This window comes from Tachypleus tridentatus, chromosome 8, assembly GCF_004210375.1.
Source record: "Tachypleus tridentatus isolate NWPU-2018 chromosome 8, ASM421037v1, whole genome shotgun sequence".
NCBI lineage: Eukaryota > Metazoa > Arthropoda > Merostomata > Xiphosura > Limulidae > Tachypleus > Tachypleus tridentatus.
The window spans coordinates 88,560,485-88,585,097 of NC_134832.1; the positions used below are offsets into that span (position 1 = coordinate 88,560,485).

The 24,613-nt window shown below is 34.2% G+C and overlaps 1 protein-coding gene across 7 annotated transcripts in view; it reads right to left on the reverse strand.

Moving 5' to 3' along the window:
• LOC143222885 (thyrostimulin alpha-2 subunit-like) overlaps positions 1–24,613 on the reverse strand; it is a 119,275-nt gene that overhangs the window by 20,438 nt on the left and 74,224 nt on the right. For 5 of the 7 annotated variants that reach the window (XM_076450022.1, XM_076450019.1, XM_076450020.1 and 2 more), the window contains one exon: positions 12,630–12,786. In XM_076450022.1, coding sequence (XP_076306137.1) covers positions 12,630–12,747 — 118 coding nt within the window. In that variant the 5' untranslated portion in view covers positions 12,748–12,786. Of the gene's footprint in view, positions 1–12,629; positions 12,787–15,961; positions 16,226–24,613 lie in introns of all 7 variants that reach the window. The other 2 variants (XM_076450024.1, XM_076450023.1) reach the window with 2 other exon arrangements.

Sequence of the window (24,613 nt, forward strand, 5' to 3'; positions counted from 1 at the left end):
ATTGGTGCATCAGTACCAGATAAAAGAAAGTGGTGAGTTAAAAAACTGTGACCAATGCGTAGTCTAGCCAACACAACTTCCTCCCTTCAATCTTTACAGAAACAAGATGACCAAAGAGCTAAAGAAGACTTGATTTGAAAAAGCTTATTATTTTATTGCTCACTCCAGGTCGACTGCCAACTGGTGTATAGTCGGGTTTTGATAACTGAACCATAGTCCATGTATGGAACAGGAGAGGTGGTGATGGAGCCAGAGCAAATGGACTTTGCCGCTTTGTCAGCTAACTCATTCCCACGAATATCAACATGACCTGGTATCTAAGAAAACTGGGCAGAGATAGATGATAGAGAGAGATGGGCCAGTTTGTTTTGGATATTGATAAGAATAGAATAGTAACTAACATGGAATGATGTCAGGGCCAATAGACAGCTGAGTGAATCAGTATAGATCGTACAATTCCTATATTGCATAGTTTCAGCATGATTCAGGGCAATAGAAAAGGCATGTAGTTCGACAATAAACACAGAAACTATAGAGGGTATTCTGTGTGCTACAACCGAACTGTAATAAATCATAGCAGAACTCACAGAGTCACCTGGTTTTGAATCATCCGTATATATGGGAATGGATGGATCGTTTGAAAGATGTTCAGTAAATAAAGAGCGATATTTCCAATCAGGAGTACCGGCCTTCCTCAGATGACTTAAAGATAGGTCACAGTTGGGGATTGTAATTAGCCATGGTGGAAGAGGCCGAACTGTTGATACTGCTATGTTATTCAAAGATATATTCAATATTTCTGATTGTGTTCGAATACGAAGGCTAAAAGGAACAATAGAAGGCTTTCTATTATAGAAAACTTTGTCTCACTGAGGATGGAAAACACAACCCCAAGTATGATGCTGTGGTAAAAAAGCGAAGTTTGGAAGCATACATAAGAGACTGTTGCAAACGGCGAATATACAGAGGAAGTTCATGGGACTCCACATACAAACTTTGGACTGGAGAAGTACGAAAGGCCCAGTGTAAAACCGAAACCCCTGATTGTGGATAGAATCCAGCATTTTCAGTGATGCGGTTTTGGCAGAACCATAAACCATAGACCCATAATCAAGTTTGGATTGGATAAGGGTACGATAAGTTTTAACCATGGAGTATCGATCCACTCCCCAAGAGGTGGAAGAGAGGACACGGAGGATGTTCAGTGCTCTTATACATTTGACACGAAGTTACTTGGTATGGGAAATAAAGTTTAATTTACAGTCAAATATAAGATCTAAGAACTTTGCCTCAGTGACGACTGGGAATACAACATCATCAATACAAAGTTCTCATCTGGATGAATACCACGTTGGCAGCAGAAATGTACACAAACAATTTTAGAGAGAGAAAGTTGAAAACCATTTGCTGTGGTCCACTTAAGTGTATGATTGATTGCTGTTTGTAGCTGTCACTCAATAAACCTCATGTTTGACGACTGACATGAGATGTAAAAGTTATCAACGAAAATACTATTTGCAACTGATTGTTCACTGATGGCATTAAACTTTATAATGAAAAGTGTGACACTCAGAACACAGTCTTGAAGGACTCCAAGTTCCTGTGGGAAAAAAAACGGGAAAGCGTTGAGCCCACACGGACCTGGAATCGACGGTTCATTAAACAAATGCTTAATAACAAGTGGCAAATTGCCACGCAATCATTATGAGTGAAGATTTTGCAAGATGCCACATTTCCATGTTGTATGATAAGCGTTCGCTAAATGGAAAAAATTAGAAACAAGATATGGTTGCTTTAAAAACCTTTTCTAACTGATGTTCCAAGGCGAATTAAGTAGTCTATCGTGGAACGTTTACTTCGGAACCCACACTGAGTGGGTGAGAGAAGGTTGTTTGATACAAGGAACCAAACAAGACGAGCATTAATTATCGTCTCTAAGGTCTTACTGAGATAGCTCGTCAAAGGAATGGGATGGTAATTCGAAGGAATCTTTGGATCCTTTCCAGGTTTAAGAATAGGGAGTACAATAGCTTGACGTCGAGCATCAGGAAAGACATTCTCCTGCCATATCCAGTTAAAGACAGCCAGAAGAATAGTAAGAGAGGCAGGAGAAAGGTGACGTAGTATCTCATGATGTATATTATCAGGTCCAACTGATGTATTGCCAGACCGATGAAGTACAAGTTTGAGTTCCACTAGTGTAAAAGGGCGATTGTAGTCATAAGGATGATCAGTCAAAAGGAAAGAGGCAGATGTTCAACTCATGTTTTAATAGCTAAGAAGGAAGGGGATGAGTTTGAAGAGCTAGATACATGAGAGAAACATTCACCAAGAGTATTGGCAATGCTCTGAGCATCAGCAACTTTATGGCCATTAGATATTAAGATAAAGAGGGGGCAGAAGTATATCGTCCAGTCATCTTCCGGATTTTGTTCCATGTGAGTTTTGAACTGGTGGTTGAAGATTCCTTGAGGCTTTGATGTCTAACTCGCCGAGCCTGTACACGGGCTTGCTGAAATGCAATGCGGTTTTTAAACGTGGGATATCTACGAAATGTATCCCAAGCACGTTTCTGAGCTTTCATGTTATAGAACAAGCAGAATTCCATTAAAGGCGGAAATGCACTGAGCAGCTGCTTGGACAATACAGTTAGTTAGTTACTGCTGCAACACAATCATTTATCGATGATTTACGTACGATGGCAGGATTATGTTCCGAGAGAGCAGTGAAAAAATGCCAATTGGCCTGGTCCAACTTCCACTGAGACACACGGATCAGGTGGCAATGACCACAGCCAATCTCTCTTAATATGATAGGAAAATGATCACTACCCCGTGGATTGATGTCAACTGGACTCCTACTGTAGTAGTGGAATGGTTTACAGTCAGAGTTGGAATTGGGAATAGTAATTTCCGAGCCTCTGGATAAGTGATATCATGAACTGTCTTGAGACGTTGTACTTCTTTTTCTTCCACCCATTTAGGGCAAGAGGTAAAATAGGAAGGATGTGGACCATTACAGTTAACAAAATGCGGTTTTGGTTGGCCTTCAAAAGCATCATAGTGTTTACCAGCACAACGGGCACGTGTTAAAGAATCACGGCAAGATGTTTTTGAGTGGCCAAATCGTTGATAGTGAAAACAACTGACAGGGTTAGGAATATAAGGCCATACCCTACAAATCACATACCCTGCCTTGGTTTTGGTGGATGGATGTGATGTTGTAAATGTTAATATTAGAACTTTTATCAACTCCATAATCCTGTCTCTACAAGTAAAAATTCGACGGACGGCTATAGCACCTTGGCTGCTGAAACTTGTGAGGATCTTTGACTCTGAAATGGTCTCTAAATTCCTCTCAACTCTAATTCCTCTGGAAGAATTCAAAGAAAAATGAGGAGTAACTTCAATGGGTATATCCCCAATGGCCTTCGACTTCAAGAGGAGTTTGGAATGTTGTGATGAAGCTATTTCCACTAAAATGTCCCTAGACCGTAATTTTTTTACCGATTTAGGTGAGCCAGCGAGCTCTTCTACACCCTTCTGAATAAAAAATGGAGACATCTGCCTTAATGGTTTTTTCAGTTAAAGATTTTATAATTAAAAATCGCGAGACAGATTCAAGTTGTGAGTTTGACCGTACAAAGTGATCAATGAGCGGTCGTTTGCCAGTGGTCGGATGTTAATGAAATACGAAAAATAATAATTTAAAGAAGCCAACATTTTCTGGCGAATTCAAAACATCTCCACTATTTAGCTCCAACATGGTTAATTTTGATACCAGAAAAATATAAAACTGTTTTTTGTTTATATCAAATACCATATGAGCTGGTAGACATGCACATGAACAGCTCATTAAAATTCCAAATTGTACTTTTCTTTCTGAAATTTTGATAAAAAGAAAATAAAATCCAAAACTGTCTATATCACTTTCAGCGACCTATAAAAGGTACCTGTGTATCAAATCCTATGTGAGTTGGTCGAAACAAGGCTTAGTAATTGAGTAAAACTCCTAAAGTAATGAGTTTGGTAATTTGGTACCACCCTTAAAGGACCAAAAGTGGGAATATCTTTCATTTTTGTATGTATATATATAAGACCTATAAATAATATTTTTCTATCAATCCCCAAGTACATTGACCGAAATACTGGAAAATAGTTGATAAAAACCCTGAAATTATTATCTAAGTCGAATCTTTACCCCACCATAACAACAAAAATGGACAAGTTGTTACAGATTTAGAATCATATAATTAGTTTACAATAGATCTTTGTTTCAAATACATTTATATTTAGAATTGTAAATAACTTACTGTTAAATCTCTATTGTGAAATTCCCGCCTGTTCACTAAAATTGTGGAAGTTTCTTGAGTGTAAGAATCACCGATATATGAGCGTACGTGAACAATAGTGTATTGTATATAATGCTGCGTAAACTGAAGTTTCGAGAAACTCTCCTCACGTCTACAAATGTAACCAACCCAACGACCAAGAGACGATACATGTAATTAGTTTGCTGTAGTTGATATAATATAAACCTCAGAAACTATAATTGAGATTAACGTTATTAATCAGGAATTTCAGATATTTTACCAGGAATGTTTATAGATTTCGAACATTACAAGGTATTTAACTTCAGTGGATTCAAATTAGCTACCAGTATTTTTATAGAAAAATTACATGACTTTAGCAATGAAAAACGGGCCCGGCATGGCCAAGCGTGTTAAGGCGTGCGACTCGTAATCTGAGGGTCGCGGGTTCGCATCCCCATCGCGACAAACATGCTCGCCCTTTCAGCCGTGGGGGCGTTATAATGTGACGGTCAATCCCACTATTCGTTGGTAAAATAGTAGCCCAAGAGTTGGCGGTGGGTGGTGATGACTAGCTGCCTTCCCTCTAGTCTTACACTGCTAAATTAGGCACGGCTAGCACAGATAGCCCTCGAGTAGCTTTGTGCGAGATTCAAAAACAAACAAACAATGAAAAACTCAGTAGGTGATCAATGAAAAACATATAGCTAGCTAGCCCTCTGTTAAGTGAATTTTGTTTGTGATTTCATATAGCAAAGCCACATCGGGCTATCTGCTGAGTCCACCTGGCGGAATCAAATCCCTCATTTCAGCGTTGTAAATCCGTAGACGTACCGCTGTACCAGCGGAAGACTAAGTGAATTGTGCCTATATCAACTCAAAATTAACTCACTCATCATGAACCCTCTATAAAACATCATAGAAGTTCCACATCAGAAATACAACCCGATATTTTTTAAGGTTTGTAACACTTTTGTGCATAGATTATTATTTGTAATAACTATTATTGTAAATTGTATTATTGTTTGTATATTAAAATATGTTTGTATTAAAAAAAAACTGTCTGTATAAATTATGTGGAAAGTATAAAAAATTCAATACATATCGACATTTATTTAATTTCTAAAGTTTTAGGCTATTTGAAATAGCTTTTTGTGGCATAATGAATTAGAGTCTCGTGTTTTATATCTGAATCAGAGACAAAATTCGATCTCAATTCATATTCATATGATTAATTTATATTTATCTGTGTCAACAAAATGTGATCATGTCTTATTACCAAGTTTTAGTACTAAAGGTTAAGAAATCAGTAAGAAGAATGAGCTAAAAGAGTGTAAACCTGAAAAGTTAGTGAATGATGATTTGTTGTCTCAGGAACTATTACTGAAATATTCTAGTATCCCTACTAGATGGCCCGGCAGGGCCAAGCGTGTTAAGGCATTCGACTCTTAATCCGAGGGTCGCGGGTTCGAATCCCGGTCGCACCAAACATGTTCGCCCTTTCAGCTATGGGGGCGTTATAATGTTACGGTCAATCCCACTATTCGTTGGTAAAAGAGTAGCCCAAGAGTCGACGGTGTATGGTGATGACTAGCTGCCTTCCCTCTTGTTTTACACTGCTAAATTAGGGACGGCTAGCGCAGATAGCCCTCGAGTAGCTTTGCGCGGAATTCAAAACAAACAAACCCTACTCGATATTCGAGCGATAAAAATATAAAGTAGAGATCCAGCTAAAACTCAAACAAACTAAGTTTAAAGAAGCTCGTATCGAATCCGAAAAAGAGAAAACAAGCTTACATCAAAGCCAAAAAAGAACAAGCTTGTATCGAAGCTGGAAGAGAAAACAAATGTCTACAGGCCGAAAAGCTGGCATTGAAGCAGAAAAATAAATTAAGTTAAAAGAAATGAAAATCAACTGCGATCGACCAAAGCAAAATTACAACTTTGAACTTAACTGATATGTTAAAGTACCCTCATTCAATGAAAACGAAGTTGATATGTCCAGCATTTTGAAAAGGTTGGCCAAGATATGGAATGGCCCACTGGGAAATGACTATTATTATTACAAAGCGTTTTAGCTGATAAAGCACAAAACGCTTAGACTGCTCTCTTTCCAGATAAGATTAAAGCAGATATTCTCATAGTATACGAGTTAGTATCAGAGGCATATCTCTTAAAAGTTTCGAGCTTTATTATCTGCAGAATAATCGAACTTATATAAAATTTGCTCACGAAAAAGAGGTTTATTTTGATTGATGTTGTAATTCTTTGTATATTGGCAACAATTTCAATAAATTAAGACAATTTAGTCAAACTGATGAATTTAAATGGTGTGCAAGTGACGATGTCAAAACTTACTTGGGCGAAAATAAACTTGAAAAACACTGTAGAAAGCAGCTTCTTTATCCAATAATTACACTATAACATGTAAAACCACTGTTCACAAAAAGAAGTTTCTACGATCTCATCAAAAGCCTGTATCTGTTCAATTCATTAAAGTTGAGGATTCTTCTAAAAATCGAACTTCTCTCTTCGAAATCTTTTGACACTCAAGATAAAGTGTTATAAAACCATCAAGGCATATCTGATATTTTTGAAAAATAAACAAACATGGAAACACCTAGTGTGTTCATGCCCACACATTAACGTAGTTTCACGAGTTCACCCAATGTTGTTGATTTGGCCACTGGTGTAAAAGCTGATGTAATCAAAGGGGAATTAAAACCTTTTTTGCTTGTTAGTTCTGTGCCTTTGACAAATGGCACTGCCAGTCCTATACCCATTCGTATTCTATATGTTACTGGAGCGATTCAGCCATTGTTGTTAGAAGGTATGTTGCTTTTATATTCGAGTTCTGCCACCGATGAGTCTGTTTTTACTTCAGCTATTGAAGGTGGTTTTGTTAATGTTCCTCTTCATAACATTTAGCATCATACCTAGTTTCAGGACCAGTTGTAATTAGAGTAAGACCTTCTCTACCAATTAACGACGTATCATTATTGTTGGGAAACGATTTGGTTGGGAAAAAAGCTGTTGCTAAGCCCAAAAATAGTTAACGAGGCGATCACAGTTTCATCTGAAGATAATATGGTTGTTGACGAGAATTCAGAGGTGTTTCCCTTGTGTTCTGTGACTTGAGTTCAGGCTAAAAATTTAAGCCAAAAACAAATGATAGACATATAATCAGAAGATAATTTATAGATTTCTGGATCTGGAAACGATTGTCCTACTGACGATTCCACGGTGAATGACAATGATAGGCGTGAGGGATCTGGTTCATCTGGTGAAGTTTCATTTGTTAAACGAAAACTGATTGCTGAGCAATTCTGTTCTCTGTTTAAATATGCATTCCCAAAAGATGAACTGAAAAAGATCCAAATGATTATTTTTTTCAAGAATAGTGTGCTTAAGAGAAAGTAGAGACCACCAGATGCACGAACTACAGAGCTGTAATTTACCCAGTCATTCTTCTCCAAGCATATAGTTCTGAAGTATTGGAAGTTGCCCATGAGAGGTCATTTAGATGTCAACAAGATATGTAACAAAATTATGATACATTTCCTTTGAGCAAAAATTAAGCAAGATGTTTCTTAGTTTTGTAAAATTTGTCATATCTGTCAGTTGGTAAAATATAACCAGAAACCTTTGAAACCTATCGCAACTTTTGAAGAAACCTTCAGTGACGTGAATGTGAATTGTTTTGGACCTTTACCAAAACCTCAAGAGGGCATTATTATGTGAGGATCAATCCCACTATTCGTTGGTAAAAGAGTAGTATAAGAGTTGGCGGTTGGTAGTGATGACTCGCTACATTACTAAATTATAGAATTCGAACTTTACAAACCGCTTAACTTCAGTGGATCAACATTGAACATTAGTATTTTCATGAAGTCATTATATAAACGATAAGTGTGTGTTTTTCTTACAGCAAAGCCACATCGGGCTATGTGCTGTGTCTGTCGAGGGGAATCGAACCTCTCATTTTAGCGTTGCAAATCCGAAGACTTACAGAGAAATGTAGGAATGGAAGTCGATTGAGAAGTGTTTGGAAAAAGAAGAAAGAAAGAAGAGAGAGAAATAATAGGAAAACAACATGTTTCGATACAGAACACAAACAGTCCATTGTGTAGCTTTGTGCTTAATTCCAATCAACAACTGTAACATAGAAAAAAAAAAAAAACAGCACGTCTCTGCGGAGACATAAATAACTAAATTGAAAACTATACATTGAAATAACAGGAATATTAAAACTAAAATTATGTGATCTTCGTACTGTTTTTCCGGTTATAATATTTTAATAAACAGAAGAGCATGAATAACATTTTCACACACATCTCATTTTGAGTTGCAATGCATAAATTAAGAAAATAATGGAAAACAACATCGGTAGTTAACTTGATTTTTGTAAAAATTTACTCTTGATGGATTCCTATAGATCGCTAGTATTACGCATTTAAATCGTAACTTTTTTATAATGAATACATAATTAGCGATTTAATAAGAGTCTTGTCTCATCGTTGAGCTCGACTGATGAATTATGTTGCTTCATGAAGAACTTCTTGTATAGCGACTTGTGATAATTTAAAATTTATTTATTATACACCTCTGATTTTGAACTGCAATGGACAAATTAAGAGGAATGTGATAAAAGAACACATGCAGTTAACTTCATTGTTATGAGAATAGGGAACTTTTAACGAATAGTACAAGCAACTATCATTAGAGAGAACATATATTTTCTTCTTTAAGAGACGGAAGTAAACGACTTATTTCACTGGTCGTACAGATTAGTTTTATTTTTAACACTGACCTCTGATGCCATTAAAATGAGTTTGTTAAAATAGCATGTATTCCACCTCTTTCAACTTTTCAGTAATGAGTTATCCAAGTTCAAGAGTTGATCTTTCATATCAAGAAATTCTTAGAAGTATCGTAATTGTGATATCAGATGTGCTTCGTTACCTGGCCAGATTTTCGTTATTTTTACATGAAACAATTTAAAAACAAAATCATATTTTTAAGTTAAAATATTTATTCACTCTGTAAAATTATCGTTAATATAGTCTTAAAAGATTAAATCTCTTTATGATTTGAAGGTTAAAGCACGATGCTATTAGTAGATGTATTTTTAATATTTGAGTTGATGAGTATTTTAGTTTATTTGAAGGTTAAAATGAAATTTTAGTTACAGGTTAAAAGTAGTTTAGTTTTTTGACAAGGTACTTGTATAATTTGCACGGTAAGAAGTGATTGCACTGGAAGTGTGTAAGTTGGTTTTCTTTGTAAGGAAAAACTTTGCTGATAATGTTTTTTGTTGGTTTTAATTTTGAAGTTTTGTGATGCAAATATGAAACAACCCCAGTCAAACAAAGTAAAGTACCATATTTGACTAAGTAGGGATTTTATTTGAAAATACAAATCTATTTCTATACGTTAAGGTACAAGTTTACTTATCTAAGTTTATTTTATATTTACTGTTAGGTGTAATGTCACACAATGAGCCAAGTGAAGTGTTCAACGGGCATGAGTTATAGGTCCAAAGACTTATGTACCAAACCCATAAACATATATTCACTTACATGTCGAAACGTAAATTTAGATAGGTAAGTTTACATAACTTTTTATTTTCAAATCAAACATGCAAAAATTATATTTTTAAAACATTCTACTGTTTTTACAATCACTACCAACTCTTTTTGTGATATATAATATCTTATTATAACTTATAAGCGCATCAGAAACTCTACAACTCAAAAACGTAGGATTACAACTGTGCATTATATACAATAGTTAAATTAATTACATAAACATTAACTTTTTGATGCAAAACCAAATTATTCTAAAACAATGTGTTTGAATTGGTGTTTCAACTCATTCTAGAATACCAGTCTAGAAAAATAGTACGGCTTATAATGTAACAATTGTACCAGAGATACTACAGAGAGTAGAATACATTATACTAAAATGACTTTGAACGTGTAATTTATGAAGTCACGTTACAACTATAACGGATATTAAGTCACGGTAGGAACTATTTAACATAGTTTGATATTGCGTAAGTAGTGTGATACTACCGAAAAGTTATCGTGGGCAAAGCTCTTTGAGGTACGTCTGAGCTAGTAGTCCCTAATTTTGAGTTGATACAATAGAAGGAAGACAGCAACTGCCAACTTTTGTTTGCTCTTGTCAAATGAAATAGTTGGATTTGACTGCCTCTCCTATAACGCATCCTCCACCATAAAATGCGGAGCGCGAATTTGTTTTTGTTGTGTTTTTTTTTTTAGGGAGACGTGAACTACTGCGGAACGCTCCAGTAGAGAAGGGTATGTGACAGCTCTTTCAGACATTTCTTAGAAGGGGCTATTTTTTATACCTGATGGCTTTGAAAAACAAAAGAATATGAACGCAAAGTATGACGTTTTGTAACAGGCGAAAATCCGCGAACACAAAGGTCAGTGGTAAAGGACATTCACGTACTTCAGGCAACAGTACGCATTATAATCAAGAAGGATCTCTGACTGGAAAAGCGATATAGATCAAGTGTTTATAACTTGCTTCCATAGCATCTCCTTTCAAAGGAAAATGGTATTGGTAGTTTCCATAAGCATACATACCGATCAAGTTTGTAAATTTCTGTGTGATTGGTCTATTGGAAGAGGCGATAGAAAACAGTTTCCTTCATAGCCTAGATAGCTTAAGAAAATCATGCAGGAAGTGATGGTGTGATTTTGACATGACAGCATCATGATGTAGTCTTTTGCAATGGAAACTATGCTGTAGACCTGTTGCAAAGATGCGTAACCTTCATATAGATTGGAACATAACTGGACATAGCGACATGGACAGTATCAGACATCAAATTTATTATAATAAACGTACATAACATTTCTAATTTTACAAACTCTGTGCTAATTCACCATTAAATTTTACACCAATTTATTACTAACAGGTCGTATATAGATTATTATTTTAACTCAGAATACTTCTATAACGTATTCTACAGTTTTGCGTATCTATAACAGTATTTTCTGGAATGGTAATTGAACCATTTCTATAATAAACCATGACTAGCATGTTAATTTAACTAATTTTATATGATATCATCTCTGAGATGGTGCTTAAGTCATTTTGAAACAAGTCATGACAGAAAGGTCAATTCAAATAATTATATAGCATAAAAGATTATGCTACGGATTATTTACACGTTTACGAAATACGTATAAATTAAATACCAATTTCGTATGGACATTGGGATGATTATAGAACTATAGTTACGTAACATATGAGCATTTGTTCCACACAAAACATTCAACCATGCTGACCAAACACTCAATAAAACTTGACTGTTGGCTTTAAAAGCATGTAGTCACTCTTTCCAAAAAGATAATAAGTTGCTATACAGAGAGACTGTTAAACGATATAGAGCCAAGGAACTTGACAAATTAAGTTTTCAGTATTCACACTGGAGCGTTTAGGAGAAAGACTTACCGAAATCACGTCTCTAGCCAATCAGAAATAACAATTTAATCCACAGATAGTACTTCTGATTGGCTGGGAAAATATTTACGGTAGCAAATCTTCTGGTCAGTAGATTTCTATAAAGCTAGATCTATTTCCTGGTACATATAACTAGATAATAAAAAAATGGCTTTAAAGTTCATCAAAGTTAAGAAAATTCCAGTCACAGCTCGAAATTTGTGGTTGTTTTCATAAATGGCAGAAGAAAATAGAATCATAGCAATCAAGTTCAACCACATGTCTCTTGGGCCTTTCGATACAGCTTTGTCTGCTAAGGCATTAGTCGATTTACAAAAATCTAAAAAACAAACAGATGTGATCTAATATTAACAAGTCTGTTTTCTAACGATATCTTATTTCATGGAAGTATCGCTGAAAAGCCTTTGATAAGATGCGGGATAGGCAGATAAAGCATGGTTACCGAAGAAAGTATCGTCTGAAGTATTGGTTTGCATAATTTAATCACCAAATCTTAAAGACAAAACTTTCTGTATATTTAGTATAGTATTTATTATCCGTGAAAAGTAAGGTCTTATTTATTTCAAGACGTTTTGAAGTGAATTAGCCAGATCAAGACGCACTTCTTCCGTTAATTATTTACATGTTAATTGGATTGTACTGGAATACACATCATGTTATCGAAACTTTTATTAAATATCTGCGAGTATAAAAAAAAATCTAGTGATTCATTTGTTTATTCCAATGCATATATAGTGATTATAAGTACAAAATTTAATGGCAATTAGTACAGGTGTTCAATGATATTCAAAGGTCTTACGAATGCTTATTACTGTGAACTTACCAACTTTGTGGCACCCTGGTCTCTGCCACACGAACCCTGTTACATTTAAGCTTCCACAGAGAATTATCAAGGCTACTCCCCACAGTGCAGACTTAGCCACAAGACAGCACGTTGCCATAGCTACTCAAATGTTACTGTAGTTTCACTTCGGATAAACCTATAACGAAGTTAAAACAATTTATTGAAATAGAACGAGTAAAAAAAACCAAAAAAACAGCCCTCTAAACTCTAGAAAAAATCAATTATTTTCATTAATTATAAAGATGTTACGATGTTTGAGAGAAGGAGACGTTTTTGAGATAACTGTACAAAATTACAATACCAATAACAAGTTATCCATATGAAACCACAAATCGTTTGACACTTGCTATTCATCATATTATGTTTTTGTTTTATACTAATGCTTTTCGTTCAAGTATGTTATTTAAAATAATGCGTATTTATGGATCTGTCATTATCTGTGACATTTTCTCTGAGTTCAGGGTACTAATTCTCTTGTTATTTTCACACGCTTTTCTTAAGTTAGCTTCTTTTCACCGAAAGATGACGCCACTTGGACCCTTTACTTCCTGTTTATAACAGTTAAAAAGTAATAATAACGTTTCACAAGTCTAATTAATTAAATCAAAACATCAAAATTATCAATGTCAGTAAAACTTAAAATAAACTATTTATTATTTCAAATGATATTTTAAAATAAGTAAATAGAATTGCCGTCTATGAAAGTAAAAACAAAGTATGCCGATGGATGTTATTGAATGATTATTTTTCTAGTTTCCTTACCCTAAATAAGTTCTATATTCCAATAATATCAGATTGAATGATTAGTATACAAAAATATAAGATTTTCCCTAAACACCATATGCAAATAAAATGCATACAAAGCAGAATAATAGTCGTTTATTACCTTGTGCACGAGCGTTGTGAGCAGATTATTTAAGTAATAAGTGTCATTCCAAAAATATTTAAACTGTTTTTAAATGTACGTGTATTCTTTCAAGAGTATCGCTATTAATGATGTAAAATAAGTTGCAATATAATAGAAGAATACTTTATTAAATATTTCGAGATATTTTAATAAAAATATCCGCAACTTTTTAAATGCATAAGTAGAATGACTTAACTTTGTCACACCATTCAAAGGTCTGATTTCAACAGAGAAGGGTAACATTGACAATAAATAGGTTTACTCAAATATTATAGTTAATTACTTAATTGGTAGATTAAGTAATGCTGGGCATGCACATTTTGTTAGCCATACTATTCATATACTTACGATTGAATATTAGGCCATATCAATTCTTGCAGTTAACATATCAGCAAATGACATAATATTGTCCATGCATTTCTTTTGTCGAAACAAAACAAACAAGAAATTTTGCGCCAGATGTCGTTTTTCACACATAGAAGGCACATATTCAGATTCTAAAGGATTCGAGAGTAAAATCTTAGTACTCAATATTCAGGGACTTGGATGCTAGAACTTTTTCAAGCATGTAAACAAAATTCGAAATGCAAATTGTTTCAGTTGTTGTACCAGAATTTAAAGCATAGCTATATAAAAGCATAACCGTCCCTAATTTTGTAGGTAGCCAACAGAATTCAATGCCAAATTTTGGGCTACTATTATTCGCCGGCATAAAGAGAAATTTGACCTTTTTTCTTATTATGCTCCCACAACCTCTTAATACAGAACATATTTTTGCGAAAACGGGTCAAAAGCCATGAAACTTTGAATTTACTCTCTGGGCACACTAACCATTATCCCATACCCTTGACCCACAACTATACAATAGGCTATGAGCGCTGTATCTATTGTGTAGACTGAGGAATTAGAACATTTTTGTGCGTACCTTATACTAAACTTTTGTAATCCTCTGACTTCTTGTGTTACTTTGATTTATGTTAAATTTTCTTTACAAAACTAGGTGAGAAAAAGCGCATTTCGACGCTGGTTTAAAGTGTGCTTCGAGCTTTAGATATAAAGTTATTTGCCACTGTTAAGTGAAACTTAACATGTAAAGGTTAAGAAACTTTAATTTCACAAACTGGTTACACAGCGTGTAATCTTACCTTTTACTACCCTTACACTCGTAGGCAAGGGCTATAAATAACTGGTCCAACTAAGCTAATCGCTGGATCGAAATCCGTCATAGAACATGCTAGTCCTTTCATCAGTGGGTACATTTTAAAGTTACAGTGCATCCCACTTTTCTCTGATAAAGAAGACTCAAAGAGTTGAAGGTAGGTGACGTTGACTAGCTACCTTCCTTTGTTATAGGCATTTGCTTCAACATTACGGAAGTTTAGCTTATATAGCCTTCGAATAACTTTTCGCGGTATTAAACAAGCAAAATCGAATCTTCAGCTGTGCGGCTGCTAAACATTAGTTATCAAGAGGTGTTCGCTAATTTTACAGCTTAAAGAAGTTCGTTCTGTTTGATTGACTGTTACGAAAGATGAAGGATCTTCCGTTAGAATATATCAGGTATAATTATAACACGTGTAGAAGGAAACCTTAGGTAACACAATGATTTTCGGATCTCACGTACGTCTGAAATGTGACAGATATAATGTTGTTGAATTTATGTTGAAATATGAGTAATAGTATATGCATATAAGTAATATGCAGTTTATAAAACCAGATCAATATGTGAAAGTAATTAATATATACGTTTGTATTACATTGGTAGCAAGAAGCAATATGAAAATTTTCATTCCACAATAAGTTGAAAAGTTTGATGAAGGAAATCAGATGCAGTTTCTTGATATTGCGCTATTTTATTAGCTATCTATCATGAACGAAGACAATATTATCATCGTAATCATCTCTAAAGATTCAAATAAATTATAAATTAGATCTAATATTCATTTTCCCTGTCATAAAAAGAGCATGTTTTGTATGCATACACACACACATTTAAAAGGGTGAGCGTGAACGTGTACAACAAACTTTTTTAAAGGTTCTTATTAAGTTTGTGTTGAGATAACAACTATAATTACGTGAAATTTAAATGGTGGTTCGTTATGACGTGTATATGAAAATAGTTTTGGTAACAAAAATTTCTCCCCTAAAGAATTTTGAAATTTTGCTTATACAAAATATATGAATAAACTTTATAAAGATAACGCTTTTCTTTCTTATTACTGAGGCTACTGATAATGGAAATAACGAACAGTGTAATTAGATTTCTGAATATAAAAAGTTAAACATAAAATTAAACTTTATACTAAAATGACAGAATAATTTAAAAGAATTGAAATAATATTTCATTTATAACTGCTGACGGAACATAAATAAAGCTAAGTAAACACGAGGTTAGTTAACTTACGGAAATACTAACGTGATCACGTACAAGTTCAGCTCCCTGTTCTTTACGTTACACCTCCGATTAGAGAAGGAAGGCAGCAGGAAATATTTCAGATATATAAACCAAGGTAGTTCGTGAGTGTGGTGTGTGTTATAGAGCACAACATCACAAATCAATATGGTCTTTTCCGCAGGACACCTAAGCAAACGGCGAGACCGAGGGCGGAACTGTCAAGGACACTCCCACCATGTAGCACAAGCAGCTAAGTTTTACTCCTAGAAAATACTGGCCAATTCGTGATGATACAATAAACTGTTGTACCGGTTACTCCTTTGAAGTACTGCTTAAGTGTTTAACACACGAACCTTTCTTTTGCGTATTACAACTATTAGTCAAGGCAGTAAAGCAACTGTTTAAACACTTGAAACTAACAATCGGTTAAATTTGTAATAACAGTAACACATTTTCTGAGACTAAAATTTAAGTATTATGTTCTAGATAACAAACTTAACTAATAGTTTCATATACAATATTTGAATCTACCTAATTATTAAGTTTGTAGAATGAAAATAAAATACCATTACTTATAACATTAAAACTTAAATGTTGATTTTAACGCTAGGACTTAACTGTTGGTTACATATATGACACTAGTATCTAACCTTTAAGTATTAATACAAAACTTTTAGCCTTGGATACGCTTATAACATCACAATAAACTACTTGTTGCATGAATAATGTAAAAACTAATTATCAAATACATAAAGATCAGCATATTATAATTAACGGTTAAATTTGTAATACTAGAAGCTAACGTCTAACTAAGTTTTCAGCATAAAAGGGTTAACTCCTAGTTAAGATTGTAACAATAAAAGCTAACTATTAGTGAATTTGCAACAATATACTTTAACTACTGATTATACACAACACGAAATGCTTATTATTGGTTAAGGCTATGGCAAAAAAAGCTATTTGTTGATTAAGCTTGTAATAGTATAAACTAATTGGCAGTTATGTGAAATTATGAATTAAACTTGAAATCTTCTTTAGCTTTCAAATTTCTAAGCATATTATACAGAAACTTTCTACTTATCTGATGTCTACTGGTATATTTATATATCTATATTATCTTATCTCTCTATTTGCTAACTACATAAGAGTGTCCTTACTTAACACTTATAAACTGTACCTATAAGTGAGCCGGAAAATCCGCCCATTTCTAACAAATTCTATTAACCTCTACTCCGCCTCTCACGCATTTTCTGACAGCGTTATTGTATTTTACCAAGTTGTCGCATAGCTATTTGAATATTTCTAAGACAATTAGTCACGCAAAAATATAAACTAAAAAAAATAATACGTTATTATACTTTAAATACTGTAGCTTCAGAAAGTGTTGAATATTTATGTTATTCGAATAAAAACGTAAAATAAAATGCACATTAGCATATGTAATTATTAACGCAAAAATTATGACAGTAATATCTTGTAACTAAAGCTTCGAATAAGGTATTTCTACAAAGACTTTAGTCTTTTGTCACGCAAATTGAATGTATATTTCAGCAGTTCAGGAAGTAAGTTATAGCAATAAGATTATTTGTCGCTTGAAAATCTCCATTCATCAATATTTTCGCACCATATATAATAGACATTTGAAAGTATTTTAAGTAGGTATTACTTAAAGAAAAATGTATTTTTACGATGATACAAAACAACTAGATAAATCTGCTGATGTATCATCTAACAATATCAGAAACAAATGTAAGTGTTACCAGGAAGAATTTGCTCATTTATTAGGCAGCGTCGGAAATACATTATTTTCTGAATAGACAATGTCGTTGTATCAAACTATTCCAGACACAAGTGAATTTACACCTATGATTTCCTCACGTATGAAACATTATCAAAAAATGTGCACGGTTTTCTCTATATAGATAATATTATATATTAAAAAGCATAATAGTAAATACATTTACCTGATGATGTGTGATTATTTATTCAAAAATATCAGATTCTACAGTTGTTAATCTCATATTACTCGTTAATTACTTAACTAAGCATACTTAAAAAAAAAAACATCACACATAACACATTCACACACACACACATCCAAATGCCTCATTACTTTTTAATTTATTGAAGGATACAAACTGAGATATATTGGCTTCTCAAGCACTACCGATAACGAATTATCACAACCTTTACTGTAAAAAAATTAATTATATTGTAGATCTTGAACAGGATTGTCCTTGTACGTGTTTTTGTTTATATAGACGTGAAATAGGTACTCTAAAGTGCATAATTTTTCAAAAATGGTATTATACATTTTACTCAAAATGTAGAACACTATCTCGATTAAGAGCTTTTCCCTTTATGATAGATAGTTTTTTGCTTTCTAGTATTGTAAACGTTTTATGATCTGCACTGTTATAAAACAAATGTCCTTCAATACCACTTGTATGCTATTTGAATGGTTTGTCGGAATTACATTAGCTCTTAAAAACGAGGTTTCAGTGAAGTTATTTATCAATGGCAAGCTTAGGTTTACAGTATAAAGTGAAGCAGCTTCAAATTACAAAACTAATGACCTTAAATGAGGTCATGTTTTTCCCCCTCAAACTATACATTTTATGCAAACGATTCACATCGTTAAACTTAGATGCGTAACTAATGTGTTGCCGATTGTAAAAAAACAAACAGTTTTAAGTAAAGTTACTCCATATCGACAAACTTATAGGTTTAAATAAGGATTGATGATTGATTTTTTCTATATCTAAACCTATAGTCTCAAGTGAGGCCATTGCACAGGAAAAAGACACGGGTTAAAAAACATTTTTATATTAGAAAACCTTCAGTTTGTATAAAACGATTCCATATCAGTTAATTTCAAATGATAAGTAAACATACCACTAAACCTAAAGTTATAAGTTAAGTCATCTTGCCTCAAGAAACCTAAAGCTGAAGTAAAGATAATTTTCATTTTCCAAGTTCCACTTCTAAGGGAAATCATCCCAAATCTACAAACCTACAGGCTCAACTAAGTATTGTGAATAGACTTGTAATTTTTATTGAGACCTTTCCTCATCAACAAACCTACACGTTAAGTAACTTTTTCTTATTATAAACACCTACATCTTCCAGTCAAACCACCTTGATGAGTTTGTTCGTTAAGATAAAATTTCTTTGTATTTTTAAACCAACAGGTTAAAAGAAAGTATCTTACACATATGATCATCAAAGATATACGCATTCATTTGTGAAACTACGTATTACATTTTTCTATTTGTATTTAAAAGATAGCCTAATAGTTCTGTAGTTTTAATGTTTCAAACAGATAAACAAGTTTTATTATAAGATATATTTAGAAAAAGAATACTCAAGCTTTTCAATTTCTATTAGTTGTTATTACATATACGATTTCCCTTAAACGTTAAAATTAGCTTCATTTCCTAACACCAGGTGGTTTCAGACACGTGCTGAGCTAGAGTCAGCAATTGTCCCCTGCTATGATTTACGTGGCGACTTCAGCAAACAAGTACTATTTATAACCAGTAAGAAAATTAATTACTCAACTTGCATTACTATCAAGGCATCAACTCCTCTATCTTCACTCCCTCTCATTCACTTTAACAACATAAGTCTGTACGAAAGTATTACAATTGGACATCTACACCTGATACTATAAGGCTGCTCAATATTTGTTCTTCCAAGTATTTTAATCATCTTTCTATAATAACTTACATGTAATCCAGATGGTCTCATTAGCTAAGGCTGTTTAGATACAGCTTATTAAGTTCAATAAGACCTACGACATGAGATATGTTTGTGCGACAGAATCCCTATATCCACACACAGATGCATTTGCCTTGGTGAAGCATATAATGCATCCCAGGAGAATCTCCAAGTTTTCTAGTGATGAATAGTTTTATATTTTATGACTAATGAATATTTTGAGCAACATGTTTCTACAGAAGGCTATGATAATTTTTAAGGCATCATTCTTACATTAAATACCTCAGTTATGTAGTTGTAGGTCCGCCATGGCTGAGCGTGTTAAGGCGTTCGACTCGTAATCCGACGATCGCGGGTTCGAATCCTAGTCGCACCAAACATGCTCGTCCTCTTAGTTATACTATAACAGTCAATCCCACTATTCCTTGATAAAAAGTAGCCCAAGAGTTGGCGGTGGGTTGTGATGACTAGCTGCCATTCCTCTAGTTTTAAACTGCTAAATTAGGGAGGGCTAGCGCAGATAGCCCTCGACTAGCTTTTCGCGAAATTCAAACAAACAAACAATCTCTAGCTGTACGTTGCTGTTTATCCATCATAAATTAAAGCAAACGCAAAACAAAAAAACTATATAAAATATGCTTTCACTTCTACAATCATATTAAAGCGCGGAATCTCGGAGAGGTCCCCCAAATTTAACCCTTCTAAGTTTTAAATACAAGATCCTTGTAAAGTGTGCATTACTTCCATGTATATCAATATAAATAAATTATGTAACTGAATTAGTAGCGTATTATATGACGCCACAAAACTTGTTTGTTTTTTTAATTTCGCACAAAGCTACTCGAGGGCTATCTGTGCTAGCCGTCCCTAATTTAGCAGTGTAAGACTAGAGGGAAGGCAGCTAGTCATCACCACCCACCGCCAACTCTTGGGCTACTCTTTACCAACGAATAGTGGGATTGACCGTCACATTATAATGCCCCCACGGCTGAAAGGGCGAGCATGTTTGGCGCGACCGGTAACGATCGCATGTTTTAACACGCTTGGCCATGCCAGGCCCGCCACAAAACTAAGACTTCTACCGTGAAATCGTAAACAACCAATTTCAATGTCTCTGAAGTTATGTAGCAACTACCGCAACATTATAACAAAATTAACAACAAAAATAATGTTTCACTCACGGAATAACTAACCACTTGTGTCGCAGTGAAGGGGTTAGTGCGATATTTTATGAAGCCATTCTTTCTCTACGCTTACCTTAATTTATGTACTTTGCTTTGTGACCATAATAAATTCTAATCATAGATTGAAAGAAGATATACTGATTGACCAAAATATGTGTAAATCTGTTTTGTAAGTTACAATGGGTTTCTTAAAGTAATGAACAATAACTGGTTCAAAAGCTTCACACCATGGTACACACTTTAGCAATTTCAAAGAAACCTTCCGGATTGTTTCCTGATCATATTACATTAATATGTATGAAAGGAAACAATTTGCTTTAAATGGATTTGTATTTTCTTACATCCTGTTTGACGCTGTTCTCATAATGTATTCTTGAAAATGGAAATTGTAACAATAATCGTTATTCAATAAAGTGCACGAGGGAAACTTTAGAAATAAATGCGTAGGTTGCTCTGATGAAATATTGACACTAAACGGAGACCAAGCATCTGATCTAATAATTTTAAAAAGTGTATATCAGAGACAAGCACGTGCTCCTGGTATTTCAGTTTGGTTGGGTGATGCACAAATATTGTATTAACAATGTTGGATCACACGATACTTGATCATTTTTCTGCATATTTAATACAAAATTCTAATCTTAAAGTTAATGTAATAAAATGTTCTTCATAATGCTTTTCATAGTTTCCATGTATTTTATTCTGCTTTATTCTCTATAATCTTCACATATTAAAATGATTTTTTAAAACACAGTAGTTCAATTTATTTGGCGTTAAGGCGTTCAACTCGTAAAATGAGAGTAGACGGGTTCGAATCCCCGTCCTACCAAACATACTTACCCCTTCAGCTGTAGGGGCGTTATAATGTGATGGTCAATCCCATTATTCGTAGGTAAAAGAGTATCCCAAGTGTTGGCGGTTGGTGGTGATGACTAGCTGCCTTCCTCTAGTTTTACACTGCTAAATTAGGGACGGCTAACGCAGATAGCCCTCGTGTAGCTTTGCGCGACATTAAATAAAAAACAAAGAATCAATTTATTTATACGGATTTACAACACTAAAAATCAGGGGTTCGATTTTCCTCTATGTAACTATTTCTTTTTTGTTTTTGAATTTCCCGCAAAGCTACACGAGGGCTATCTGCACTAGCTGTTTCTAATTTAGCAGTGTAAGATTAGAGGGGAGGCAGCTAGTCATCACCACCCACCGCCAACACTTAGGCTACTCTTTTACCAACGAATAGTGGGATTGACTGTAACATTATAACGCCTCCACGGCCGAAAGGGCGAGCATGTTTGGTGCGACGGGGATTTAAACCGCGACCCTCAAATTACGAGTTGAGCGCCTTAACCACCTGGCCATGTCGGACAAAACTTAAAAATATTTTGTATGTGAAAACAGAAAGCGTTTAGTCCGAAAACAATGTAACAACATGCTACTTCAATTCACTGAATCAAACGGCTAAGTTATAACGTATAACCAACATATCTACTTTATCTTAGTCAATGTAAAAGTGTATTGATTCATATCTTCGTGACAAGACTACATAATAAAATCTCCCATGGTTATATACCTTTTTAATTAACTGACAACTTTTAAGGACATTAAAAACATAGAGTTTAAAAAAAAATAAGCATTGACGTGAAAGATTGTGAAAACAATTAACATCTTAAAGTAAAACTGAAGTGTAGTACTATATTTCTCCTCTGCCACTTTAAAAGTCTAAATGTTTCATTAACTAGCCAGTTAAATACTTTGAATGCTTACTTACATTAGTTATATAGACATTGAAATGTAATAATCAATGCTAATGTTATAAGAAAATGTGTCGTCAGTAATGATTTACTGATTAGTTAATAGCATAATATAATACAAAATAATCTTACAAACGTCAAAGAAAAAATAACGTAGAATATAATAAAAATAACTTTCATAAACGTATATTTGCGAGTAACGAAACATACTGTACAGTTGCGGTAAGTGCATTTTCGGGAACAGAGAGTAGTCTTAACTATAATGGAACATTTTTTGAGAAGACAAAAAACAGATACGAATATCAATAAGAGAATACCTTCCGGGTATTTTAATATCATCGGGTATTTACTAACTATAATACTCAAAGTATCACATGCTAGCGTAATATTAATATATACATGTATATATAAAGCAAAATCAAATTCTTAATGATGTAATTCAAGACTAGTCCTCAACCTACCTCCAACAACAAAATTTGAAGTCACTTTGTTTAGCTAAAATAAAAAAACAACCAAAAATCAAATCACATTAATGAAACAGAACCAGTCCAATAAAGCACTAATAAATATATCAAAGAAGATGCCTAAAAACTGTACTATTTATCGGGAAAGTATAAAATGTGTAATTTGAAAGGAAAATATCTGTAGTAATAACTCCCAAAAGTGTAAGGGATATTTTGTCTGTTAGACGTAGCCCGAAAACAAGAAGCCTGTCAAGCAAAATCAAATACTGACCAGGTTTTGAGTGATATAACCCACAACGTTCCAAAACCTACTACCATTATCCGTCCGCAGCTAGTTATAGGTGGATTAGTTACTCTTAAAATCCAAATAAAATAATATTAGACTTAGCACTGCGGTAGAAAGTTTTGATAGTAACAGTAACCATCCTTAATATGCTCATTTGTGTAACAACAAACCTCTATTACCTTTGACTATTATTAAAATACAACAAGGACAGTAAAAAACTTACCCAGGAATAATTGAGTTCCCATCCTACTTACTTAATAACATATATTTTACATACAAATGTTATAGTTTTACCTCTAGTAGTAAACATCAGGTCATCCAAAATTTAATACAGAAAGTACATCACCATTTCTGTCTTTGTAGAAAGCTTTAAGGACTAAAATATGTAGTAGGACGTGTATAAAATGTTCAGACGAATAAAAAAAAAACTAACTCAACTCTACTTTTTCAGATCATTAATTAAATAAACCCTTGGGAAGATGGATGTGTCTGAGGAGCACATTAGGCATATAATGCTTTATATTTAAAAAGAGTTTAAAAAAGGCAGTAGTGCAGCAGAAACTACACAAAACATTCAAAGTGTTTATGGTGCGGAGTTTCTCAATGAAAGAAAAGGTCGAAGGTGGTTTCAGAAGTTCAGATCAGGTGACTACAGCTTAAATGATGCGCCACGTTCAGGTCGTCCTGTTAAGTTTAATGATGACTTGTTGCTGGCCGCACTTGGTGACGATTGTGTTGTAACAGTTGAAGAACTAACACAGAAGCTTAATTCAACCCATGCAACAGTTCATCGTCATCTGCAACAGCTTGGAAAGGTGTCAAAACTTGGAAAATGGGTCCTTAGAGCAAGAGTGGGCATTTGCACTTCTCTGCACTCTCGTGAACGTAATTCGCCTTTTTTGGACAGATTAGTGATTGGACTTTCACCCTAGGAAAGTGTTGTTAAGTGTTTGGTGTAATGTTGTTGGTGTGGTCTACTTCGAGTTGCTGCCACTTAATGTAACAATTACATCAGACTTCTATTGTCAACAGTTAGAGCGCTTTAAATGTTTCACTGAAAGAAAAGAGGCCTGCTTTGATCAATCGTAAAGGTGTTGTGTTACACCAGGACAATGCATGGCCCCATATGGCAAAGATCACATCTGCAAAGGTTGAAGAGCTAGATTGGGAAAATCTTCCACATCCTCCTTATTCTCCAGACCTTGTCCTATATGATTATCATCCATAGTTTGCAGAACTATCTTGATGAAAAA